The sequence below is a fragment of the Abrus precatorius genome, unplaced genomic scaffold, assembly GCF_003935025.1.
Source record: "Abrus precatorius isolate BTA unplaced genomic scaffold, Abrus_2018 Scaffold6, whole genome shotgun sequence".
Classification (NCBI taxonomy): domain Eukaryota; kingdom Viridiplantae; phylum Streptophyta; class Magnoliopsida; order Fabales; family Fabaceae; genus Abrus; species Abrus precatorius.
The window spans coordinates 23,974,289-24,000,614 of record NW_020874406.1 but is presented as its reverse complement, the minus strand read 5'-3'; the positions used below and the strand labels follow the sequence as shown (position 1 = coordinate 24,000,614).

The 26,326-nt window shown below is 30.2% G+C and overlaps 1 protein-coding gene across 2 annotated transcripts; it reads left to right on the top strand.

The window, feature by feature from the left end:
• Window positions 1–18,743: 18,743 nt before the first annotated feature.
• LOC113869302 (BTB/POZ domain-containing protein At1g67900-like) lies at window positions 18,744–22,416 on the top strand. Of its 2 annotated transcripts, none has more exons than XM_027505562.1 (4): window positions 18,744–19,181; window positions 19,284–19,353; window positions 19,510–20,769; window positions 21,444–22,416. In XM_027505562.1, exons 1-4 carry the CDS (start codon window positions 19,123–19,125, stop codon window positions 21,942–21,944), a joined length of 1,890 nt encoding a protein of 629 aa, XP_027361363.1. In that variant the 5' UTR covers window positions 18,744–19,122; the 3' UTR covers window positions 21,945–22,416. The 2 variants fall into 2 exon arrangements, with proteins under 2 accessions (XP_027361363.1, XP_027361364.1); XM_027505563.1 differs by having other exon boundaries at window positions 18,767–19,181; window positions 19,545–20,769; window positions 21,444–22,327.
• Window positions 22,417–26,326: the final 3,910 nt, after the last annotated feature.

Sequence of the window (26,326 nt, the reverse complement as noted above, 5' to 3'; positions counted from 1 at the left end):
GACTCGACTCTTTTTCATCCAAGGGATACTCATGATTGCCATTTTAATCATCTGTTTTCTTGATATATTCGTTTACAATTTCAGACAGAGATCAATCACATTAATTTTATCAAATTAATGAATTCGGTCTACTTTTATTTCACCAACAAGTGTTCATGAATTTGAGTTGTTTTTCTTTCCTAGTTCTCTGAATGAAAAACATGAATACCCAAATCATTAATGGCAATGTTAAAATTATGAAAAAGTAAGAAAACAAAAGAGTATCTCTCTCTCTCTCTGTGGTTCGAATCTCCATTCCAGCAATTTCAGGGCAGTTGTTCTAGTCTCTTTTCTCAACGAACTTCGGGTGGGGCAGACAATTAGGGATTTGCATCATTTTTGTCCTATCAATTTGTATCACTATAAAACATTGTTCAATCGGTCCAACTCCACGGATCCTTCTCAACAAACTACAGGTGGGGAAAGATTAGGGATTTGTGTCATTTTTGTTCAATCAATCTGTATCGCTATTGCACATTGTTCACTGCATTAAGTACCATTCTGTCAAATCGATTAGCTCAGTTCATCCTTTCCTTGCACAAGTGTACACTTGCTTTCAATACCATTATTCATTTGTTTCACTCAATAAATACGATTACATGGAAGCGGGAACACGTCTAATATGGTTTAATGTGCTCTCAGGATAAAGACCATTCAATCGGACACATTTTGGCTAGTAAAAAAAAATAGTTGAAAGAATACATAATAAATATTTTCATTTAAAATATATTTTTGAAACAAATTTATTAAGCAATTCTTAAAACAGAATTCTTTTCTTTTGCTCTAAAATATAGTTTTTAAAAATTACTTAATAAAAGGGTTTTCAAAAACAAAAAAATATGGGTAGTGATGTCTTTTGTTAAAAATAAGACTAATATAATTTTTAGAAAAATTAGCTGATTTGCCCTGTTAAAGTTTGTTATACGTGACTATCTACTTATTTATATAGCTTAGCCTATTTCTCTTTGTATCCTAATTTTAATATTTAATAATATCTCTGAAAAACTTTTTTTTCTCTTCCTCTCATGTTCTCTTAAAAGGAGAACTAATTCCTTACATGGTATTAGTTATGCCATGATTCTAGATTTTTTTTAAATGGCTTCCATAGAAATATCGTTATAGCCTCGTACTTTTTCAAATGCGATTTCATCCAAATTAACAGATGATAATTTTTTCACCTGGATGCAATATGCAGAAGCGACGATCAAGGGATTTCGTTTGCAAAAACACATTAATGAAGGAGAATCGATTCCTAAAAAATTCTTGACACCGAATAATAAATTGAATGATTTGGTGCATGTTGCATTCAAAAATTATGAGCAACAAGACAATCTGTTAAAATCTTGGTTTCTTGAAACTATAGATTCACAATTTAAGATCCGTATGGTTGGATGCGTTTGGTCGCATCAGATCTGGCATGTGTTGAAGGTGTATTTTTCATCTTAGACGAAAGCGCATGTTAAGCAGTTAAAAATTCAACTTCATAGCGTTAAGAAAAGTGAATCAATCATTGAGTGTCTTATACAGGTGAAACAGATTGTTGAGACTCTTGCTGCAATTGGATCACTATTGTCAGTTCAAGATCACATCAACGCGATTTTTGATGGTCTTGGTGAAGATTATGGTGGATTCATTACTTCATGTATCACATGAATTGAAGCATACACTATTGCTGAGATTGAAGCACTGTTGATGCATCAAGAGGAACGTCTTGAGAGGTATAAGCAATGTGTGTTGTCCACTCTTCAAGCAAATATTGCTCAAACTCAAAATAAGAAAGGCAATCTTGTGACCAATCGCAGACGTGGACGTGGTCAAAATCGTGGAAGAGACATATCTAGCTGCTCAAATCAAAATAACTTTGGTGGAGGTCGTGGACAAAGAACTCAATGTCAATTGTGTGGAAAGTTGGGGCACTCTGTGTATAATTACTGGTTTCACTTTGATGAAAATTTACCGAATTCTAAGTCCATTCATAACAACACATGTGATCCTACTGTGCAAGAACCTATCAATCAAGCTATGATTGCAGCCTCTGCAACTTAATCTTCTCTAGGTGACACCTGGTATCCCGATATAGGTGCAACAAATCATTTCACTAATGATTTATCCAATCTAATGATCAAAACTCCTTATATAGGATCAGAAAAGGTGGTAGTTGGTAACAGTAATTGCCTAAGTATTCATAATACTAACACTTCTAAACTTAGAAATCCTTCCAATAAAATTGCTTTTACTCTTAATAAACTGTTACATGTACCTGATATCATTAAAAATCTGTTAAGTGTTACTCAATTTGCTAAAGAAAACTCATGTTTCTTTGAATTTCATTCCATTGGCTGCTTTGTTAAATCTCAGGACTCTTGGAAGCTTCTGCTGCAAGGGAAGCTTAAAGATGGCCTCTATCCTTTTGAGAATATGCAACTTGTTCATCATAATAGTGATTTTCCTATTTCAGCTTTATATTCCTCTACCAAATATAATAGTTTACGGATTTAGCACTCTAGGCTAGGCCATTTTGCAAACAAAATTGTTAAGTATGTCTTAAATCAGTGTAATATACCTATACCAATAAATGATAATGCTTCTGTTTGTGGTTCTTGTTGTTTAGGAAAATTCCATAAATCTCTTTTTCCTATTTTTAAAATTGTTTATACTAACCCTTTGCAGTTACTATATTATGATATTTGGGGACCATCACCCTTACCTTCAAAAGAAGGATATAGATATTACATTTTGTTTCTTAATGCATATTTGAAATTCTCTTGGGTTTGTTTCTTAAAAAATAGATCTCAAGCATTAACCTCCTTTCTTGAATTTAAGAAGATGGTAGAGTTACAATTTCAACAGAAATTGAAATTTCTTCAAACAGATATTGCAAAAGAATACCAAAACTTCAGTTCTATACTTAAAGAGAATGGCATAATTCATAGATTTAGCTATCCTCATACGCATGAGCAAAATGACGCCACTAAGAGGAAGCATCGCCATATTACAGAAACAGGCCTCACTATGTTAGCTGAATATGATTTGTCATTTGATTTTTGATGCCATGTATTTGCTTGTGCTATATTTGTTATAAATCGCATTCCTACACCTGTTTTGAAACTAAAATATCCATTTGAAACTCTATTTCATACAAAACCATATTGTAGTCTATTTAGAAGTTTTGGATGTAAGTGTTATCCATATCTTAGACCTTATAACTAATATAAAATGAATTACAAGTCTAAACCATGCATATTTCTAGGTTATAGTTGTAATCATAAGGGTTATAAATGTCTAGATTCCACAGGCAGAATTTATATTGTTAAACATGTTATATATGATGAATTTTATTTTTCTATACTTTGTAAAAGTAGAGAAGATTTGAGCTGTCATCCTACTCCATGTAATATACATCCTCCTATTATACATGTTGTTCCTAATTGTAACATACCTCAGACTGAAGATACTCCTCAGCCTACTAGTCTTGTGATCATTTCCCTTGAGATTATGCTTCCTGACAATGTCAGACCTGTTTTAACTGAGAATACAAATACTTTCATTGTTGAGATTGATTCTGATACAGGTGCTAGTTTTGGAGCTATACCTCTTATCATCAACAATCATCCTATGGTCACAAGAGGCAAGGCTAGTATTTTTAAACCAAAAGCCATGGCAGCTGAAATGGAACCTAGTATAGTTAGAGAAGTTCTACAATCTCCTAAATGGATTTAAGCTATTCATGAAGAACTTAAAGCTTTAAGACAAAATCAAACATGGGATTTTGTTCCTTTACCTCTGCATAGGAAACCCGTGGGATCCAACTGGATTTTCAAATTCAAGAACAATCCTGATGGAAGCATCTCTAAGTATAAGGCCCGACTAGTGGCAAGAGGTTTTACCCAATAACATGGTTTGGATTATTAAGAAACTTTTAGCCCTATGATTAAACATGTGATAATTAGGGTCATCTTGTCTATTGCTCTATCTAAAGGCTAGTCTGTTAGACAAGTGGATCTTAATAATTCTTTTTTGAATGACCCTCTAAAGGAAGTGGTCTACATTAAACCACCAGAAGGTTTTCATACCAACAATTCCAATTTAGTGTGTAGATTAAATAAGACAATCTATGAATTGAAACAAGCTCTAAGGGCTTGGTTTGGCAAACTAGCATCTACAATTGTATCCTTTGGATTTATTTTAGCTAAATGTGATAATTCATTTTTTATACATTTTATTGCTACTATTATCACATATATGCTTGTGTACGTTGATGACATCCTTATAATGGGAAATAATGCAGACTTTGTGCAACATATTATCTCCAAGCTAAATAAACTATTTCCATTAAAGGGTCTTGGAGAATTGCACTATTTTCTTGGGATAGAAGCACAAAATCTCGGTGATGGTAAATTTCTCTTAAATCAATCCAAATACACTTCAGACTTATGTAAACTTAAAATGCAAGATGCAAAACATGTGAAGACTCCACTTGCTCCTGGCTGCACATTTCAATTTGAGGGAACAGAAGCAGCTGAAGATCCAAGTCTTTGTCATTCTATTGTTGGCGCACTTCAGTACCTCACAATTACAAGACCTAATCTTGCCTTCACAGTTAACAAACTTTGTCAATATATGCACAGTTATTACAAAGTCACTGGAAAATAGTCAAAAGTGTCTTACAATATATAAGTGGGACACGTGATCATGGTTTGCTTTTTCAATAGGCAAACAATTTGCATATAGTTGGCTACTATAAAAGTGATTGGGCCTCTGACCTAAATGATATGATGTCCACTTTTGGGTACTATTTATTTCTTGGAAACAACATGATATCCTGGATGGCCAAGAAACAATAAGTAGTGTCAAGGAGCAGCACAAAGGCAGAATACAGAAGCTTAGCAGCTTGGGTAGCAGAAACTCAGTGGCTAAAATCTCTTTTGATAGAGCTCAAAATAAAAGTAATGGTTCCTCCTCTCATTTGGTGTGATAATTTGGAAGCTATCATGCTTACTGCTAATCTAGTTATGCATTCTAAAACAAAGCATTTTGAGTTAAATCTGTGGTTTGTTCGCGAAAAAGCTGCTAGAGGATAAATAAATGTCAAACATGTGCCAACTCAGTTTCACATTGCAAATCTCTTAACTAAAAATCCTTCTAGTACTTAGTTTTTTACTCTGAAGACCAAACTAAATGTCCACGCTCTTGACACACTTAGTTTGCAAGGAAGTCTTAGAAATAAGACTAATATAACTTTTTAAAAAGTTAACTGAGTTGTCATATTAAAGTTTGTTGCGTGTGGTTATCTATTTATATAGCTTAATTCTTTTCTTTTTGTATTCTAATTTTAATATTTAATAATATCTCTGAAAAGCTTTTCTTTCTCTTCCTCTCGTATTCTCTCTAAAAGAGAACTAGTTCATTACACCTCATGTCAAGATAAAATGGTTTATATTTTAGTATTATTAAGATAATAATCCGCAAATTGACTATTAATTAATATATTTGTATGAAATGCTTCAGCCTTTACTTTAATTAGGAGGAAAAGTTCTTCTCAAACTTCGAATCACTCCGTTTTGAGATTATATGTAGGGACATTTTGCGGATGAGATCAGCTTAGAACGGAATGATTAACAACTTTGAAATCAAGGGCAAAGGCAGAGATGGATAACACGCATATGCTTTTTGTGCAGATTATACTTATCTCTAGCCTCTTGTTCTTCCTTCTTCTTCCTCCTTTTTTTTTCTTTTTGAAAAGTTGATGTCAACAGATGCCAATGAATTAAAGGCAAGGTCATGACAAATGCCATGTCACACATAACAGAAACACTGGCTGGTTGGCACTGTCCAAGTAAACCTCTATTGCCGAGGGAAGTGAAAATTATCCTCATCCAACTCTTTTTAACTTCAACACAATCCTATACACTGGTCTCAAATACTTTTTTATTATTTAATTAAACAATTATGATAAACTCTTAACAAACAAGATTATATTCATAAGTAGTACTATGAAATATGAATCTTATTAAAACAGTTTTAAATAACATTAGTCTATCATTTAACCATTGTGGAAGTAATAATAATAGAGGAAATGATATTTCTTCAATAAATATTTATATTTTTTTTGTTTTACAAATTAAATAGGAAGAGAAGATGGAAAAGGGGCTGATAAAATGGGTGACATGATGAAGAGAGATAAAGAGAGAATATCAATTTTTTTCTTCTTTTTTTCATTGTAATTCCTTGAGTGAAAATTATTGTAAAATTTTGTTGTACTTAGCTAGTTTCCCTAGAGAACCAGTGACTGTGACCCCTACTTGCGGCACAAAGGAAGGCAAAAACATAAGACATGACAAGATCGATCTCATGGATGATGTTATTGCCTTAGTGGCGATTTTAATGAGCTTTTGGGTGCAGAGGATCGCTTCGGATAAGCCCATGATTATTGCAAAAATTTATTTCCTTGGTGCAATAGATTGGAGATAGGTAGAGAGAATGTTAGGTATAAAAAATACCTTCCCGTTATTTTTTTCGTTAATAGAAAAATAAATCATGATTGAAAAATTAACGCACATTCTCTCCAATTTGTATATTTTTTTAAGATGTCATTTTTTGTTATAAAGATTGGGAAAAACACAGAGACAGATGATCTGGATCCATTGTAGATTAGAGCCTATCTTTAAAAAGTGTTGAGGGACAAACCTCTTAAATCGCCACAGGTTCAATATCTTTAATCATGCAGGCGATTATGGCCATTCCACTTTACTGGCTGATTAATCAAACATTTATTTAATAATTTTTTAAATGATATTTATATTACAAATTTAACAATAGAATTTATTAAAATAAGATGAAAATAACTTTTAAATTAACATCATCATAACTTGTTTTTGTTTATATATTTTTTTTTCAAATAAACTCTTGATCGCAAATCAGAGTCTTCTAACAAACGGAATAACAGGTGTTTCCATGAGAATTGTGAAAATTTAATTACTAATTAATCAATGGCGTCATCATGTCAATGGTTCTTAATTGTATGCATAAGTTACGGGGAAAATAAAACCCTCCTGCGAAACTCTTCAATGATGAAATTATTAAGGACACTTTGGGACACGTCAAGCACATAGCAATTCTCCAAGGACCTTTAGACTAAAATCAGGCCATCCATACAAGTGGTGATAGTTGTTACAAGTATTATGAATGTTGGAAGCTAATGGCAAAACATTTAACTAGTTTAATACGTAATATTAAGTATAGCAACAAAAAGGTTAGACAAAGCATAACAAATAACGGGTGTATGCATTGGCTTAATTTAGACTAATTTTTAACTTATGATTGTTTTTTAATTCTACTTTTTTGTTAATTTTTTGAAAACGATAATGTCAAGCTCTATTAAATTTATAAGTGCTTAAAAAAATTAGATGAAAAAACTTATAAAAGTCAAAATACATAAATCAATTAAATTTATATATGAAAATTAATTTAATATATTTTGTTTTACTCTTATTAACATTTACTGATACATTATCTAAACTGGCTCATAATAGCTTTTATACGGTCAGTGCTGCAAATTCTGCTTCGAATTGTTTTTAATATAAAAATTTATTATTTATTGATTTTTTATTCTCTGTTATTGTGTATGCTAAAAAAAGTAAAAAAGTCTTATTAAAAATAAGTTTTGATTAGTAATTAATCACAAAAGTTGACAGTTCATTCATTTCAAATTAACTATAAATCCTCATTACTTATGTATGCTTTTCGATTTTAAGAAAAAAAAGAGTAGAAAATACTTGCAATATATATTTCTCGTTATCAAAAAGCTTTACGAAAAAAAATATGATTACCAATCATTGAGATACTTATCATAACAAATCAAAACACGTTATACAGAGATTTATTCATATGTATGATTTAATTAACAAGCTACTTTCTAGCATTCAGAGATAATTGAGTGTAGGAAAACAAACACATACTTGAAATCATTTCCTTCTTGGCTACCCCATTGAACTTTCTGCCAATCGAATCGAAAAAGGTGTGAATTTAAAGCCCACCAAATGGTAGGTTATATGATGACTGGTGTGAGGTATACACATAAATTTTCATGTCAAACTACAGTTTTTTTATTTCAAAAAAGGGGGAACATGATAATCAATTGGATTAGTGTGCTAATCATATAATCAAAGACATAAAAAATCTTCGTATCACCTTTTGTTTTTGTGAGTCAATTATGAGCTAAAGCTGAGACATATTTTGTCGTGTCACATTCATGGTGCCCGATCCATGCGTTGCACGCGAATCTTTGACAAATGGGCACATCAAAGGTGGGTGACTAATTGGGGAACTGAGTTTACATGTTACTCATCATTTTAACAACTACAACTAATTCTCAGATCTTAAACTTCCTCAATTTTGACTATTTGTATCAGCCAGCTATTACTCTGCCATAAATCCATTTCTTCCCACCTATGTCTAATAATTGATAAAATATTAGTATTTTAATTTTTATATAAAAAATATATATCTAATTTTTTACTAAACCTTTTTATTTTTCATAATTATTTTTATTTATTTATTATTTTATATTAAATAAATAATAAATATTAACAATTAAATTATAAAAATCCTAGTTATTCATTAATTTTGTAAAAAAAAAGAGAGAAAAAGAAATGTGTTCCTATTTATCTATCTAAATAGAAGTTTAGGACAGTACTAATTGTTATTATTCTACTAATACTCTTTTATTTATATAAAATATTTATACTATTTAAGTAGTAAAAAATCATTAGTAAAGGATAAATGGGAAGAAGCTTTTCAAAGTGAGAGAGCACCTTTCAATACCTCCAGGCTCCCTCATCCCTTTACATACTAATTAAATTGACCCTGTTGCCCAACTGCGTTTAATTAAGTTATTAGTTAAACATTTTTTCCTCATGGGATTAGGTACCTAATGAAAAGGACAAAATAAAGAAACTTCATGGAGGTGAGACTGATCATTTAGCCGCGGGGTTGTGTACGTTCTAGTTGTACTAATCCCATGATCAATATATAGTTAAATGAAATTATGTGTTTTCAGTTTCTGTTATGTATGACCCATTTGCCTTTTGCCCAAGAAAATCCAGACACCAAGCCACTAAAATATTGCAATAGGCTTTTCACTTTCATCAACCTCAAAATATAATGGTTATGGTGCACATTAACTAGAGTAGTCATAAATGCATTACAGCATATAAAGTGGCCAACAGAAACCTTTTTTTTTTTGGATAAAGTCCAGTTCAATGCTGTCTTAAAGAGAAAACCCAATATCTTTCTATTACCAGTTAAAATTTTCTTATTTTATGCCAAAAATTGGCCTGGTAGGGTATAAATTAGCCCTACTTCTCATTATTAACTACTTAAGTAATGGTAAATGATTATATACGTAAGATATTAAAGGTAATATAATATTAGGACTAATTTATTAATACTATCAGTAAAACTACATATTTTAATGATGCAATTATTTATGCATGTCACTGTTTCAGACCATTGAACTTATAAGAAAAAAAAGTGGGAAAATTAAGTTTTCGAAAAAAATGCCATGCAGATAATTTTTCTGTGATGTCTTTGTACAGAATAACCGAGTGTGCGTCTATGAAAATGTGAATATTGTTGACAAGCGCATAGGACAGGCGATTCTCTTAAAAGAAAAAGTGATTCTGATGGATGTCCATAGAAAGAAGCAAAAAGAATAGTATATATCTATACCACAAACAAACAAAGGAGAAAAAGAAGAAGAAACAAATATTAAGGGTAGTGTAACCAAGACAGCAGCTAATTGGTATGGAAAGTTAAGGTGGATGGAATGGAACTTGGGCTTTTCCACTTGGTGCGGTTGATGTGTTTTCCCTTTTCAACTTCTTGTACGTACGTGTTTATGGCAATGAGAGACAAGGAGACCCCACAAGATGAAGGATGTAGAGAGTAGAGGGAAAGATATTGATGTTGGTACACCTCAGCAATGTGAGAAAGCAATAAGGGGCAGCCACATTGGAAAAAAAAGCTGAATGAGACTCTTAATCAATGGCCATTGTCATTTGACCAGCGATGGTCCTTGTGTGATTCTGGAATGATACAGGTCATAGAATAAAGTTGTTGTCTTCGATGAGCACAACCATATACCACCATCTAGCCAGCCATGCTCTGCACTATTGACGGGCTCTTTAGCATTCTCGGATTTGTAAGCATATGTCTATATATATTGTCTAATGTTTTCTAGCTAGGCAACAAAAGTGATCACTCAAAATATATAGTGATAGTAGATGCTCGTGAGCAGCTTGTGTCCTACAAGAAGGGTTTCCCGTCCCTAGTTTGCATTTTTAATATTGCTAATCTTCAAGAGGTGGCAACTACCAAGGTAGGCTTTATGTCGAGTGGAACGTTGTTCATTAACCTTGTTTAAGTTACCTTAGGAAAGAAATAATCATATATGAAATGAACTAATGTTATTTTAATCATAAAAATTTAACAGAAAATCTTAGCTAGCTTCATTAATTCATTTAAAATGATGTTGTAAAATAATCTTGGACAAACTCCCGACCGGATAATTAACCCCCCAAGTCATTTCACTTTTCGGTGTCTAACAAATTATTCAACAACTGGCGAGAGAATTAATAGAAGGGTGTCCATTTTCAACACCTAAAAGTTGTAAAATTAAGTTTTCAAGCATTGCCACAGTTGCATAGCCTGTGAATCCAGGACCGTTCAGTCTGACTTGTCCTACTCCCACAAATGTTGTCTTCAATGCAATGCTGCAAATTAGGAGATTGTTAAATTATGCATTTTTTTTGCACGATCGCCCTGTCTCTTTCATCCCTAACTCCCTTTTCCTTAGGGATTTAGCTACTTTATCTCTCTCACACAGTTTTTCCACTTTTTTTATCTTTCGGATAATCTCTTTTCAACCTTTAAACAATCTGATTGAATAACTTTATCATGCTTCGTTATTTTTTCAGTTGCTGCCAACCTCCGATTACTCAATCTGACTCTATTCATACATAGTCGGATTAGTTTAAGTTGAGTAAAAATAATAACAAAATTAATCCAATTTAATTAAATGAAATTTTAGTCAATTTGAATTTTTAAAAAATTAAAATTGACTCAACATAACTCATAAACCCCCTACTTGATAACATGATTTTTGATACTTGTATATGATTTTCTATTATTGACGGCTAGCTGTTGATTACATAATGATTTTATACGGATGAAAAGCAAAAATCACATCACCTCCGGCCTTTCGTAGTAATACTTCAACATTTTTTTTTTATTTTACCAATAATTAAGTATTTGTTTGAATTAAAAGTTAAATAAATTTTCTTTTAAATTATTAAATAATAAATAAATATATATATATATATATATATTAAAATTATATTGTTTTACTAAGATGTATAATTTTTATCAGAAAATTGAATTAACTTTTTTACGTTAAGATAAATAAAGTATAACTATAATTAGTAAGTTATGAAATATTTTCTATTTTTATTTTTATTTTATCATCATTGATTTTTTTTTTCCCTCACTTCTTTCGATCTTAGTCAACTTTACTTAATTTTTAGACTTGGTTTAACGTTGAATTGTCCCTTTGGATATTCGTATAAAACAATTTTATATTTTAGCTTTTGTCAGTAGTTTTATATGTTCTAAAGTAGTGCACTTGTTTATAATATTATTATACAAATGTTTATTTCCTTTATGCAATGTTTCTTATTAATATCTATTATTAAATAAATTTTGTATGAGACTTATAAATTAAATAGAACGTGATCGCAAGTTAATTAGTGTCGCTCACAAAAGATTTACCTGATAAAAAACATAACATTAGCATATTTGATAAATAAATAACCAGCTTATAATTCAACCTTTTTTCATTAATGGTATTTTTCACCGAATTTTTATAAAGGAAAGATTATAAGGCATTATTGGATATGGCAGTTGAATTGAATTAATAACACACCTAGTAAAATTATGATCTGTGGTACATAAAATGAGAGATTGAGAATGAGTTGAAATTGGTATTTAAATTCTATTATTTCCCTTCTCATATATGGACTTTCTGAATCCCACTTTAATAATGAACTCTCCCCTGAAAAATGTGAAATTGAATTAGTTACAAGCATTATTAGCAAACAATTAATGACAGCCACTGATCCATTGGAAAACACATAATATGAGATATTGTCAGATTATTTGTAGTAGGCAACGCTCTGGTGTGTATAGGGATGGAGTTGGAAGTGGTAGAACAAAAGGGACCCAAAACTAAGAGGGAAGAGGTAAGAAAAGAATAAAGGGTCCCGCGGTGTCGGGTGGCTACCCCGTTGGGAAGCATTGAGAAAGACCCCTTAACAGCAGCGTATGTGGCTATCCTTTGCATTCCCAGTATCCCACTTATTCATAATTCCATTCTCTACCCTTTTCTTTTCCCTCATTATTTAACTCTCAATGCTATCACTAACACAAAGCATATTGATTATATGCTTTTGATTTTTACTAAAACTAATAATTGGTGGTCAACTACTACTTCACTTTCTGCATATAATCAATCTAAGTGCACCCATTACCAACCATGTCTCTTCCTTAATTCTCTTAGTTGCCAGAGACCATTTCCTTATAAATATTGCCCTTCACCTTAATTTGTTACAAAAACACCGCATTCTTTTTACTGCCTACAATAATTGTGATATAATTGATCAAGCAGGATTGAATTTTCACAGAACTAATTTAAATTTATTTTAAATTTAGTTATACAGATTAGTTTTTAAATTATTTTATTTTATTTTTTAAAATTAATTTAAAATCAATTTTAAGTCTAGGTTGAAATTATGTTTAAATCTAATGTTTCACGTTAAATTAATTTTAAGTTCAATTTCAAATTTAATTGTTAAGGTCAAAATAATTTTTAATATATTTATAAATTTAATTTTTAAAGTATAACTAATTTATTATACTGCAACATTGCATTCATTAGTATGTTTTAAACAAATTTAATAGTATTTATTAATATTATTATACTTTATAGAAATTTTCATAAAATATTTATTATTATTTTTAAATTATTTTTAATAAATAGAGTTAATGATAAGAGTTTAACACCTATAAAAATAAGTATTAATAATATTAAATAATAGTAAAAATATTATATTATAATTTAAAAATAAAAAAAATAATTAATTTAAAATATTTATTATATAAATTTAGATTAATAAAAGAATATTAATTTAAATATTTAATATTAATTATAAGAATTACAGTTAATGAAATATATTAATTATAAAATATAGTTATTAACAAAATTTTTAAATTAATATGTCACGAAAGTTTAAGAAATCAAAACATGAAACAGTGATTCCATGCACAATATAAATTTAGTTGAATAAAAAAAAATCAAGTTTTAAAAAGTGAATTTAAAATATTAATTTATTTTAAAAAATATAGTAAATCAAAAAATCGTTTAATCTGTATCATTAATTTAAAATTAATTATGAATTAAATTTGTGTAACTGAAGTTTTTTATTAAGTTGTTTTGATTATTATATAAACAATATTTTTTTTTTAAATTAAGCTAATTTTTTAAATTCAACAATATTATAACAATTTTTTTTTTGTAAAAACACGTGTTAAACTCATAGTTATATTTTAAAAGTTAAAAATAACATATAATTTAAATATTATACATTTATTATGTTACTCTAGCACAACATAGATTATAAAAATTGATAAAAATTATTTTATCTTTATATATGTATATTAATCATATCTAAAATATAAAAGATTAACTGAAAAAGACTGAGAAATAACCATTAAACACATTCTGTGTAAAAGTTTACCTCCTATATATTTGAAGTTACTTTTTTGAGAAGATGCTAAAAGAGTTTCGTATTTAAGATTGTCATTCTTTTTTGTTTATTTTTATTTTTTACTTTCTTCTAAAAAAATTCAATAATAAATAAATATAATTTCCAAACAAGTTTTATACATTTACTATCTTCTTTATAAATTGATTTTAATTTGAATAAGGAATTTTCATTCTCTTTTGAAATCACGTGGATGTTAAGAGAATGTTTCTTCAATTAAGTCAAGGCAAGCTATCAACATGTAACTTTAACCTTTCCTTTAAAAATCATACATGTTCACATACACGTTGTGCATGCATTTTGCATATGTCTTTTTTTTCTTTTTAATTTTAATATGTAACTAAAGATAAAGATTTAGGCTGCCAAAGGTCGATCGGTGGGTGTATGTAGTTTTTAATAACCACTTGACCAAACGTTTGCTATTAAAAAAAATATAAACTATGTTACACATGTCAAAGTATTGATTGAGTCATGATAATGCTTATCCTTTCTTACAAGTTGAATAGCATGTTAGTGTATATATATATATATATATTTGTAAATATTAAGTAATGCTATTTACATTTCATAATCTCACAATAAATTCAATAACAAAGAGTGATATATGATCCAAAAGATGAGTCCTAAAATTAGGGTGTGATGTTTTTGACATATAATTTTATAAGATACATAACTAAATGATATATAAAGAAGTAAATTTTTGAATGCTAGAATTTTTTTCTAACTTAATTTGTATTATAACTTGAAATAACTCTTTTATACCTTGAAATAATTCTTCTAACTTGGTTGTTGGAGTATTTTATATGAGATTACTCAATACTAAAATACTAGAGAGATTGACAAATCCCTTTCACTAATCGTCTTATATTGATAAATAAAATGAATAATACAATAAAAAATTTTAAATATTATTATGAAAATATGAAGTAAAATTAACAATATTTCTTAAAATATTACACTTTCAACTAGTTCTTTGTATAAAATATTAGATTATTTTATTTGATTAATTATCATCGTCGATCACTGTGGTAGCCTCTAAAGAGTCTGCTATTACTATTCAATTGGCTTCTAAAAAACAGTTTGGTTGATTTCTCGTAAAAAAAAAAAAAATCATTGTATCAAAATTGAAACAAAAAACATCGTAAAAATCACAATGGGGATTGAGAGTACTTGTAGACAAACAGACTAGCGTATTTGGTGCAAACAACTTAACTCTTTAAAGTTGTATTTGATAGAAAATATAAAAATAATAATGAGAGATATTTAAAGTAAAAGTGTGAGAAGAATTATGAATGATAAATATAAAAAAAAATTTAAGTATAATAGTAAGAATTTTAAATTTTCTCTAAAGATATGTCATTTAATTTTTTTATTTTATATAAAAATTATTTAGTTAAAATTATGTAATATTTTAAAAAAATTACTATCCAAATACATAAATTATAAGAATTTTAAAATATCTTGCTAAAACACAACCTAAATATTTACTGTCATTTCCCAATTTTTTTGTGTGAGACACTTCTTGCAGTCCTTCTATTTTTTTATTCTAGGCTCTTGTAAAATTAAATTCACGTCGTCTTAGATCTTAGAACTTGTTTGTTTTTGTTTTGGTTTTTAATATTTAAAAATTATATTTTAAAAAATTTTAAGAAAAAATTTAAAATAAAATTTGTTTGTTAGTTTTGTTTTTAAATTTTTTTTAAGATGATAAATTCAAAAAACTTGTTTAATAATTTTTTTAAAACAAATTTTAAAGGCTAAAAAATGTGTTTAGTTTTATTTATTTTTTATTTAGTATTTTAAATTAAATGTATAATAATTAATTTTAGTATTTTTTTTATTTACTTAAATATAAATTTTATATTTAAAATAACATATTAAAACATAAAAATCTAATTAATATTGACTGAGAAATATTCTTGTTTATAAAGTAATACTTGAAATTTATACGAAGTTTGATAAAAATATAAAAAATAAATTAATATTAATAAAAAATAATGATTAATTTTAAAATTAAAATTATTTTTAATAAATAAATATAAATAGTACGAAGAGATAATATCACACACAAAAAAATGAATAACACTGATATACTAAAATAAGTGAATATGTCTGTTAAAAATATTTTTAATTATTTTAAAAAGAGAAATAAAAAATTAAAACTAAAACGCTTTAGAGGTTATTTTTTAATTTAAAAAACTAAAAATAAAAAAATTATTTTTAAAACCTTAAATTTGACAAACAAATTTTTATTATTATTTTTAAAAAAAGAATAAACAATTACTTTCAATTAACATTGTCAATATAGTATGGCTAAAGTTTAGACATGTTATTGCCAGTCAATCTTGCTCAAGCTAAGAGTGTATTGAGAACACGTTTAAAAGAACGTATTGTTAATATTTTATATTAGTTAAATAAGGAACCGCAGTAGTCTTTGGTGTGACATGAGTGTAACGGAGACAATTTTTGTTGATGTTACATTTGTTTATTTTAAAAAATTAAAGATAAAAAAAAAAGAAATTATTGATAGAGAATTTTAAAAAGATAAATTTTTTATTACAGTATCTATTCAATAAACTATGATAAAAAGGCTTTTAAAAACATAATTTAATTAAATATTTATGTAGTAAGAACTTCTTGTTTTTTATATACGATCATAAATTTTTTAGAATAAATTAAAAAATATAATTTCAATAAAACATATTGAATAACTTATTAAAACAAATTTAAAAAGTTAGAAATTACTTTTATAAATTCTTTGAACGAGCTCCAATTTCTTCTCCTTTTGATATTGATGGAGTATAAAAATGGTATAAATTACAGCAGCTAACTCTACTTATTCGTGATGGTATTGCCAACATGAGTATCATAGGCTCATGAGATGCTGTTTTTGTTTTCTATTCTGTATACCAACGAAAGGGCCCACACCCATCGGTCTCATTGTTTATTAATAGCTGATATGATCATCAAACTGAAAGAGAAAGAATTCCACAAATATCACAACTCACAATTCATAACGTCGTGAGAATCCAAAGCCAAACAAGGTTTGAAGATGACCCTCAACTGCCGGATTAACACATCTTAACCATTTCTATTAGAGCACCAAAAAGTTTAAATGTTTACCAGAAAGCTTGACTTTACCCAATCAAACAAAAACATATCAGAGGCAAACAATCTCGGGTTTCTTGGTTTCACTTCAATAACTGGCCAAGTTTCAATGTTCTGGACCATTTGCAATGAATGAAAATTAATACCAATCCCCAAAACAATGAGAAACTCTACGGAAACAAGGAATGGCTGTTAGGTTATTGATGGAAAGCGTAAGGGCAATCACCCAATGTTTATAATGTATATTAAATAAAGTGAAATTATATTTATGGGCTTCTCTAAGTTATTTCATGGAATAAATAATCGTATTTTTAAGCATTATATAGATAAAAATTTATTAAATACTTTTATATAGACGCTCTCCGCTAATCATGTTTGATATTGATAATACCCATGTCAACTTTTTTCTTTTATTCAACATTTCCTATAACTTTCTCGTCATTCTTTTACTTTTGTTCGTCCTCTAAAATATTTTAAGCATATTTTAATATGCTAACATTAAAAGACATGCTCTCAAATATTCTACTTATGAAAGGGAGAGAAATATGAAAGATGTACGAAGTTGAGTATAAAATAAATTAGTGTTTGACTAAAATAATAAAGGAGTACCTTCGCATATATAAATACAAAAGAAAAGAAAAGTGAAGAGAGTTGGAAAATTTGCATTTCGCTGTGGCAATGATGAGAATACGGAACACAGGTGGGCGCAGGATAAGCACGTGGGAGTTGCCTTTAGAATTGCACGCTGCCAATGGCATGTCTCCATAGTTGCAAAAAAAATAATCCTTTATGGCTCTAAAATCACATTCTTCATTCTTCTTCCAAATACGAAAGGAAGATTTGGTGGAAATAAAAATTTCTTAGTTTTCCTAATACGGTTCGAATTTTTCGATGAATGATTGGCAGTTTCTGTATTGGGAGTGTATCCACATGCCTTCACCTTTGGTTGTAGTAAATAAAGCTCATTCCTCTGAATCCATTCTTTATTTAATTTTATTTGACCATTTCTTTTTCTTTACACTGATATTTTATTGTATAAATAACTTTATTCAAATTAAATTAAATTAAATTATTATATGATAACATTATTATTACTATAAATTTTTTAGTTATATTTATTAAGACTCAAACTCAAAATACGCTAAATTTCATCTTAATTAATACACATATTTGGTAATTAATTTAAGTATTTTTAACGGTAGTATGATTTATTTTTTATTTATATCCTTAATTCATAATTTTTATAACTGATTTTAAATAATTATAAGTGAATTTTTTAAAAAATATTATATTAAAAATATAAAAAGGATAATTTTTTAAGAAAAAATCTCTGTTTTAATTGCTTATAACAAATAACTGTAAATACTGATATTAATACTTTATATAATCAGAATATTTTTTGTTAAGCATAATGTTTGGTTGTTGATATACTTGGCTACTCGTGCAGTTTATTTATTTTATTACAATAACAACAGAATCTTACCACTTTATTCACTTTACTATGTGCCTCTATAATCTATATGATTAACTGGGTTGAGGGGTGACAAGGGTGAGCCTGAACTTGATGAGATTGCACTACCCTTTGATGTTCTTTATTTAAAAATTGTCGAAATCACTCATGGGGTATAACTATTTGACTGAAAGGACATAACTTAGGCGTGTTTGATCTTCAGCGTTTCTTTCAAACCATTTATGTCGTCTATCTTTACTATTTAAACTACTATATATTATTTTGTTCTCACAACAAACCTCTTGGTTTTCCTCTCCGCTTGGAACTTCTACATCTTCTCTCCTCCAAGGAAATTCTATCTTTATAATTATTCTTCCTCTTTTTATATTTCTGAGGCATCTGAAGTATTCTTGAAGGACTCTGACACCCTGTGAGGTCTGTTGGTTCAGTATTCAGTGTTACACTTGAGCTTATTCGGCAGCAAAATCTGTTCCTCTCAACTAAGAATTCTTATTTCTACATCTTGGTATTCGTGAATACCTTATTTCACTACCTGTTGGATGCACTTCTTCTGTGTTCTTTTACACTGAATTATGCAAGTAGCCAGTGAGTGTAGCACATGATTTAGAGGACAAGAAATTGACAACCATGAAGTTCATGAAACTAGGATCTCGTCCTGATACATTCTACACTACAGAAGCAGTGAGGCAAGACATATCAACTAGTCAATTTGATTCTTTCTTCTTAGGTGATGTATTTATTTCCTTTTGGTCAGTTACAATAGTATGATACCTTTTCTTTGTATGCAGGTCAGTTTCTTCTGAGGTTTCCAGTGACCTCATAATTCAAGTGAAGGGAAGTAGATATCTTCTTCACAAGGTATATATAATTACATACCCCTTTGATGCTTGTTAAATTGAGGATGTGAAATTGAGAATTATGGAAATTCTTCCAAGTTAATGACCATTAACAAGATTAGTTCTTTACTTTACCTTTTTGTTGTTACTCATACGTAAATTATCTGATGCTGTTCAGTTTCCACTGCTGTCAAAATGTTTGCACCTGCAAAGGTTATGCTCAGAATCTCCTGATTCTTCTTCTCAGCACCAAATAGTTCAACTCCCTGATTTTCCTGGTGGGGTGGAGGCATTTGAGTTGTGTGCTAAGTTCTGCTATGGAATCACCATAACTCTCAGCCCTTACAACATTGTAGCTGCAAGATGTGCTGCTGAGTACCTGCAAATGACTGAGGAGGTTGAGAAGGGGAACTTGATTCACAAGCTTGAGGTTTTCTTCAATTCATGCATTCTACGTGGTTGGAAGGATTCTATTGTGAGTCTTCAGACCACAAAAGCATTGCCTTTGTGGTCAGAGGACTTGGGAATTACCAGCAGATGCATTGAAGCTGTTGCCTCAAAGGTCTTGACCCACCCCTCTAAGGTGAGTTTGTCACATAGTCATTCCAGAAGGGTGAGGGATGATGATGTCTCTTGCAATGGAACTGAAAACACAAGACATAAATCAGGATGGTGGGCTGAAGATTTAGCAGAACTGAGCATAGACCTCTATTGGAGAACCATGATAGCAATCAAATCTGGTGGCAAGATACCTGTAGATCTCATAGGAGATGCATTAAAAATTTATGCATGTAGGTGGTTACCAAATATTACCAAGAATGGACATCTCAAGAAGCAAGGTGCTTGTAAATCAGACTTGGACTCAGCTAGTGAAATAACTACAAAACATCGTTTGCTTTTGGAATCAATAGTAAGCTTGCTTCCAGCAGAGAAAGGTGCTGTTTCTTGTAGCTTTCTATTGAAACTTTTAAAGGCATCCAATATTCTTAATGCTTCTTCCTCTTCAAAGATGGAATTAGCCAGAAGGGTAGGACTCCAGTTGGAGGAAGCCACAGTGAATGATCTTTTAATACCCTCATTATCTTACACAAATGATACAGTATATGATGTTGAGTTGGTGATGACCATATTGGAACAGTTTATGTCACAAGGGCAAAGTCCCCCAACTAGCCCCGCAAGATCCAGGATGGCCTTTGAAAGAAGGAGGTCTCGTTCAGCAGAGAATATTAACTTTGAATTGCAGGAAAGTAGGAGGTCTTCTTCAGCATCTCATGGTTCAAAATTGAAAGTGGCAAAGCTTGTGGATAGGTACCTTCAAGAAGTTGCTAGAGATATGAATTTCCACTTGTCGAAATTCATTGCTCTTGCTGAAATTATACCAGATTTTGCAAGGCATGATCATGATGATCTCTACAGAGCTATTGACATTTATCTCAAGGTAAAATATTTTAAGAAAAATGGCTTCTTTTTTTTCCAATTTACTGCATTTTATACCCTGATAAAAATAAGTACTAAGGAAGTAAGAAAAAACAGTGACCGAGTATATTTCACTTTCACATTTTAGTATGTGGGACAGAATTAGTGGATAACCAACTCTCTTGACCTTGAAATCTTGTCTTATTCTACATTTATTGGCGGTTAGGTGTAGACTGACCCACCAGAAATTTAGCCTGGCTGCATTCACATCATTCTGAGTTCTGACTGATGGTTGCAGTATGTATTCAGGAGTTAGTAATTTCATTTGAATAAAAATATGGAGAGAAAATTGCCTACAAAAGCGGTGATAGAGTTATATCGTAGTGTTCGTCAGTACTATGTCCAAGTAGATGGGGAGAGGGGGAAAAGGAGACACATGTTCTTTAGTCCTTCACATGATTGAGTGTCTCCCCTATTTTCCATAACAGATTTTGACCATTTACGAGGTCATTCCATTTAGCTAAATTCCGCCTCAAAGAACTCCTTACTGATGTAACATGTCTGGCTGTCAGTTTAGTCAATCTAGTACTACTAGAAATTAGGCCATAGAAGAAAGAAAAAATATGCATACGTAAAAATGGTTTGTGGGTATGTTTTGTATTACTGAAATTTGTGTTGTAACTGGTAAAAATATAGGCTCATCCAGAACTCAACAAGAGTGAAAGGAAAAGGTTATGTAGGATTCTTGACTGCAAAAAACTGTCTATGGAAGCCTGCATGCATGCAGCACAAAATGAGCTACTTCCTCTAAGGGTTGTTGTCCAAGTTCTCTTCTTTGAGCAAGCAAGAGCAGCAGCAGCAGCTGGTGGTAAAGTGACTGATTTACCAAGCAATATCAAGGCATTACTCACTGCAAATGGTATTGACCCATCAAAACATGCAGCACCATTGAGCACTACTACAAGTATACATGCTGAGGACAATTGGAGTGTTTCTGGCTTCAAGTCACCAAAGTCCAGGTCTTCAACTCTAAGGATGAAGCTAGCTGAGGATGATGACTTGGATCAAAATGGTTTACACCAAGATGGAATTGGAAGAAACTCTAGATTTAAGACCATATGTGCTATTCCAACCCAACCTAAAAGAATGCTTAGTAAGTTGTGGTCTACCAATAGAACTGTCACTGAAAAGAATTGAGTGAATTCTGTTAATTTTCCAGTTGGTAATGGTAATTTAGAGGGTAACATATACTCTATTTTTCTTTATGCGAAACGCCTTGTAACTTCTAGGAAAATCCAAAAATCTAAATGTGCATTGTTGATGTAACTTATAATAATAAGAAAAGATTTTCTCAGCACGAGGGGAAATCTCTTTGGTAATTCTCAGGTCAAAAGCTGGAATAGGAATCTTAGGTGTCAGTGACAAATCGTGGGGCCATAGTGCTTTGTTTGTCTACAAATCTGCAACACTTGTCTCTTTTCATTTGCTGTAGCTCCTTGAGTCCTAACATTGTCGACAAATTTTTTCGTATTTTCATGTGTCTGACATAATGCAATACTGTAATATCTTATTATATTTGTCTTATTTATTTGTGTCCACTCATATAATCTCTTCCTTACTTAATTGATATCCAATTATGAACAAGATTTGAAGTGTTGTGGCACATAATAACTAAAGTTCAACATGTATTCTTCCTTTTTATTTTCGTTGGAAGAGATTTGTCATTGATTCATTATGTTGTAAACAAATATTGTGCTATCATCGGTATCAAATATGATATGCAATACAAATCCGACCGAAAACTTAGTCAAATAAACAAGAAAGAATAGGATCTACCAGTGATAAGATATGTTCGCTTATAAGTAGCATTATTAAAACAAACAATTGAAAACTTATTGGTGTAATTGTGCATAACTCAGCAAGGTTCCTTTCAAGTAAACTCTTCGATAAACCTTTCATGTATCTGTATTAACTAACCTAAGCAAAAAGTACCATAAGGACAAATATAGGTGTTCCATTTAAAGCTAAATCTTCTCAGTGTAACTGAATAAATTTGTCTAACAATTATTGTGGCCCAGAAGTCATAATTTCTTGACTTTATTTAATTTCTCAAAATCAGGGGAGGGGGGGGTGTGCTCAGTTGACTTCTTAGTTTGAGTAGATCCATTGATGAAGGTCATTTTCACACTCTCCTATACTCAAATTGTTAATTATAACAAATTTGGTTTTGCACAATCGTTGGAATGAACCATGTCCCCATACCATCCTTTGTAGCTAAGTCCAATCGCTCAAACTGAACCGACCTTTCTCACAGTTTAGGTGGCTAGAACTACAAAATATGAACACTTTCAAGTTTCTTAAAATCCTAAAGCATATAACGAAAATCATATAGTGGCAGCTACTGTCATTATCGTCATTGCTGCAATCATAGTCATCATTCATCCAAGTTTCCTTGGTGTTGTGAGAGCATGTCCGCTATAACCGGTCAATGTTACTACTTAGTATGACTGTCATGGACATAATTTTGCACTGTTCCTTTGGACAGTTACTGTATTTTCATTGGCGATTTTGTTTCCTTCTTCAATGACTCAAACTACAAATTTAATTATTAGTCAAGAAAATCTTCACATCATTACATCAACAACCATGATGTAATATCGTTTTTTTGAATTATTTTTTTATTTGGGTTGCACTCTGTTTCACATTTGTTAATTAAAAAATGAAGATTTAATGATTTGGATCCTCACTAGCTCCCCTGTAAAAAAGAGACACTGGATAAGTGGGCCTCATTTGTACTATTCATCCGGATGAGTGGGCAAGTCACTTTAGAAAGTCTTGACAGGAGATTCAAAAGAAAAATAATGATAATTGACCCAAAAAGAAGAAAAAATCATGACGGGAAATTAAATGCAAGTTGATTCTAGAACATTTATGTCAAAAAAATAAAAGAAAAAAAAACACAACTGTGAAAGCCACCGGTTTGTCTTTTAAATTAATCATCCAAAATGGAATTGTGTTTCTCTATGCGATCGTGTTGTGAGAAGCCTTACTCATTACCATGTTGAGTGCGAGTGTTTGTTTCGATGCTTCAAAACATTGTGTCTTCCCAGTGGTTGCAGCTCACAAATCATAATCAGATTGTAAAATTCTGTCATCAGGGTACAATTTATAGGGGTTCCTCCAAAATAAAACCTGATAACAACAAAAATGTGCCAAATTTCATCTTCAACAACTTACTGATACTTCATCAATGATGCAAAGCCACCTAATGAACTTTGGAACACTCCCTGCCTATTATTTAATCCAACAAATTTTAACAGCTATTCAGAATCCAGTGAATAAATTGGTTTACATAAGATGCTACATAGCCTTCATCAATTATCAATAATACAATAAAAACATGCTGTATTGGTTCCGTTGCTTGTGATTTAGTGTTAAAACTTTGATGTAAACGGGTTAAAATACCCCTTATAATCTCATACATTCCTTTACTGATAAGCTTTGCTTATAAAAATAACAATAAAGACAGCATAAACGAGAGCAGAGTTCATAAAATATTAAAGTTGTAACAGCAGATTAATATTCACTTCATCAGAAGACCAATGGGTCTAAATTATCTAAATTCTAAACCCTGTTGGTATCAACCATGGAAGCATGAACCGAAGATGCCTGATCCACTGCTTTTGGTCCACCGAAGACTCAGAATGTGTGGTGGGAAAGTAGAGGCTACTTGAGTTGGTCATACTTGTTTGTCTGGTATCATATCATATGCATATTGGGATGGGTGTCAATTTGCAATTTAGTATCATATTATATGCACATTTCAATAGATAAGATGCCTTGTGATACAGCATCTGTTTATTGAGCATTCTATTTGGGACGATGACAAATAATAACACATAAAATAGAGAACAATTTACCCGATTGAAACTTGCGTCAATCACCACTAGACACTTGCTACTTATACTGCTTCACTGTCCAGGAAGAGGTAAATTTTGGAGAAAGAAAGAGAAGAGACTTGAACTCAGACGCATCAACCAACTGGGTCAGGGCCTCTATATATGTAGCGGATATTTAGGCCTTCTTGTTCCTCCCTTCCAAATTTATCATATATAGTGCTAGAGAGAATCATATTTCTGGTTCTTTAAACACACAGCATTAGAAATCGAAAATTTCTAGTGCAAGAAAATACAAATAAGAGTATCATTAATTAGTAATCGAAGATCTTAGCTAATTTAAAAGCATGTTCATCCTTTTGTGTCATTTCGATTGCACATCATTACTCTATCAAATCCTTCAGGTCTTGTAGCAAAATTTTCTTATATTCACTTCATCGATATATTTTTTATGTGGTTAAAGGTTGTTGCATATATTAAAAAGAAAACAACTTATTTTTATTAAGATTATATGTAATTTCTTAGTATAACTTTTACGTTGTATTACTTTGACATTTTATACAAAATAAAGGATATTTGTTTAGAAATAAAAAAAACAAAAAGTTTTTTGTTAAAACATAATTAATGAACTCTTACCATGATTTTTACACTCATAATTTTAAGACACGTCAGTAAGATAATTTTAAATTTATTAATGTATAGTACCATAAAGTTATTAATAATTTCCTGAAGAAATATATATTATCTTAAGAAATAAATAATGTTAAATATATAATATGCTTCCGCCATCTCATTATTCGCTCACTTTTGCCAACGCATTATTTTTAATTTCTATTTATTTTATTTACACTTTTCTTAACAAATTGGAAGCGGAACCATTTTCGTTTTTTTAGGTCCAAACCATTTAACTTCATACTCCTCTTTTTAGGCCCAAATCTTTATTCAATGTTTTTTGGTCTAGAAATATGTATTCAATTGAATCAATACATCAATCTTTCTTAATTGGTCAATTAATACGATAATCAGATTTTTGTTGTATTAGTAAAATAATCTAAAGCTGGTCCCATCTGTTATTTCTATTCTGGACCAACAACTAAGCCCATCAACTTCACAGCCCATCCATCTATTGTTTCGCAGTTCTCACCATCGATAGTTCAGCCCACATTTATTGACCAAAGAAAAAGGAAACAACCCACATTTTATGTAGCGTTCTCCAAATTTTGCATTGTTTTTTTTTAATAAACTTTTAACTAATTAATTTATTAATAATGGATCTACCAATAAATGTAAAATTAAGTTTCGTGTACAAATCAAATTAAGAATTGTGTATTGTTAGATTTATAAATAAAAAACTATTTGATTTTTATTTTAGTTATATTTTAATTACTCAAGTAAATATCCAAAATTGTTCTTAAGAATTTCAGTTATGAACACGTTAGTCCATGAAAATTAAAATTTCTTCTTCCATTCTTAAGAATCAGAAATATCAGTCACGTTACTCTTATTAAATATTAGTACGTCCAATGATCAATACTACTTTGACAAACATATATGATTTTTGGAATTAAAAAATAAATTTTGTATTTCTGAAGACTAACATATTGATTGCTAAATATTAAAAACAACAAGTTTAAATATTTAATGTGATGGCATTCTTAGCCAATGTCTTAAATATATTGTCAA

Excerpts from the sequence above, each read along its gene's own strand:
- LOC113869302 (XM_027505562.1), top strand. The coding sequence starts at position 19,123 with ATGAAGTTCATGAAACTAGGATCTCGTCCTGATACATTCTACACTACA. Across the intron at positions 19,182-19,283 it reads TACACTACAGAAGCAGTGAG|GTCAGTTTCTTCTGAGGTTT; the intron begins GCAAGACATATC and ends CTTTGTATGCAG. Across the intron at positions 19,354-19,509 it reads GTAGATATCTTCTTCACAAG|TTTCCACTGCTGTCAAAATG; the intron begins GTATATATAATT and ends GATGCTGTTCAG.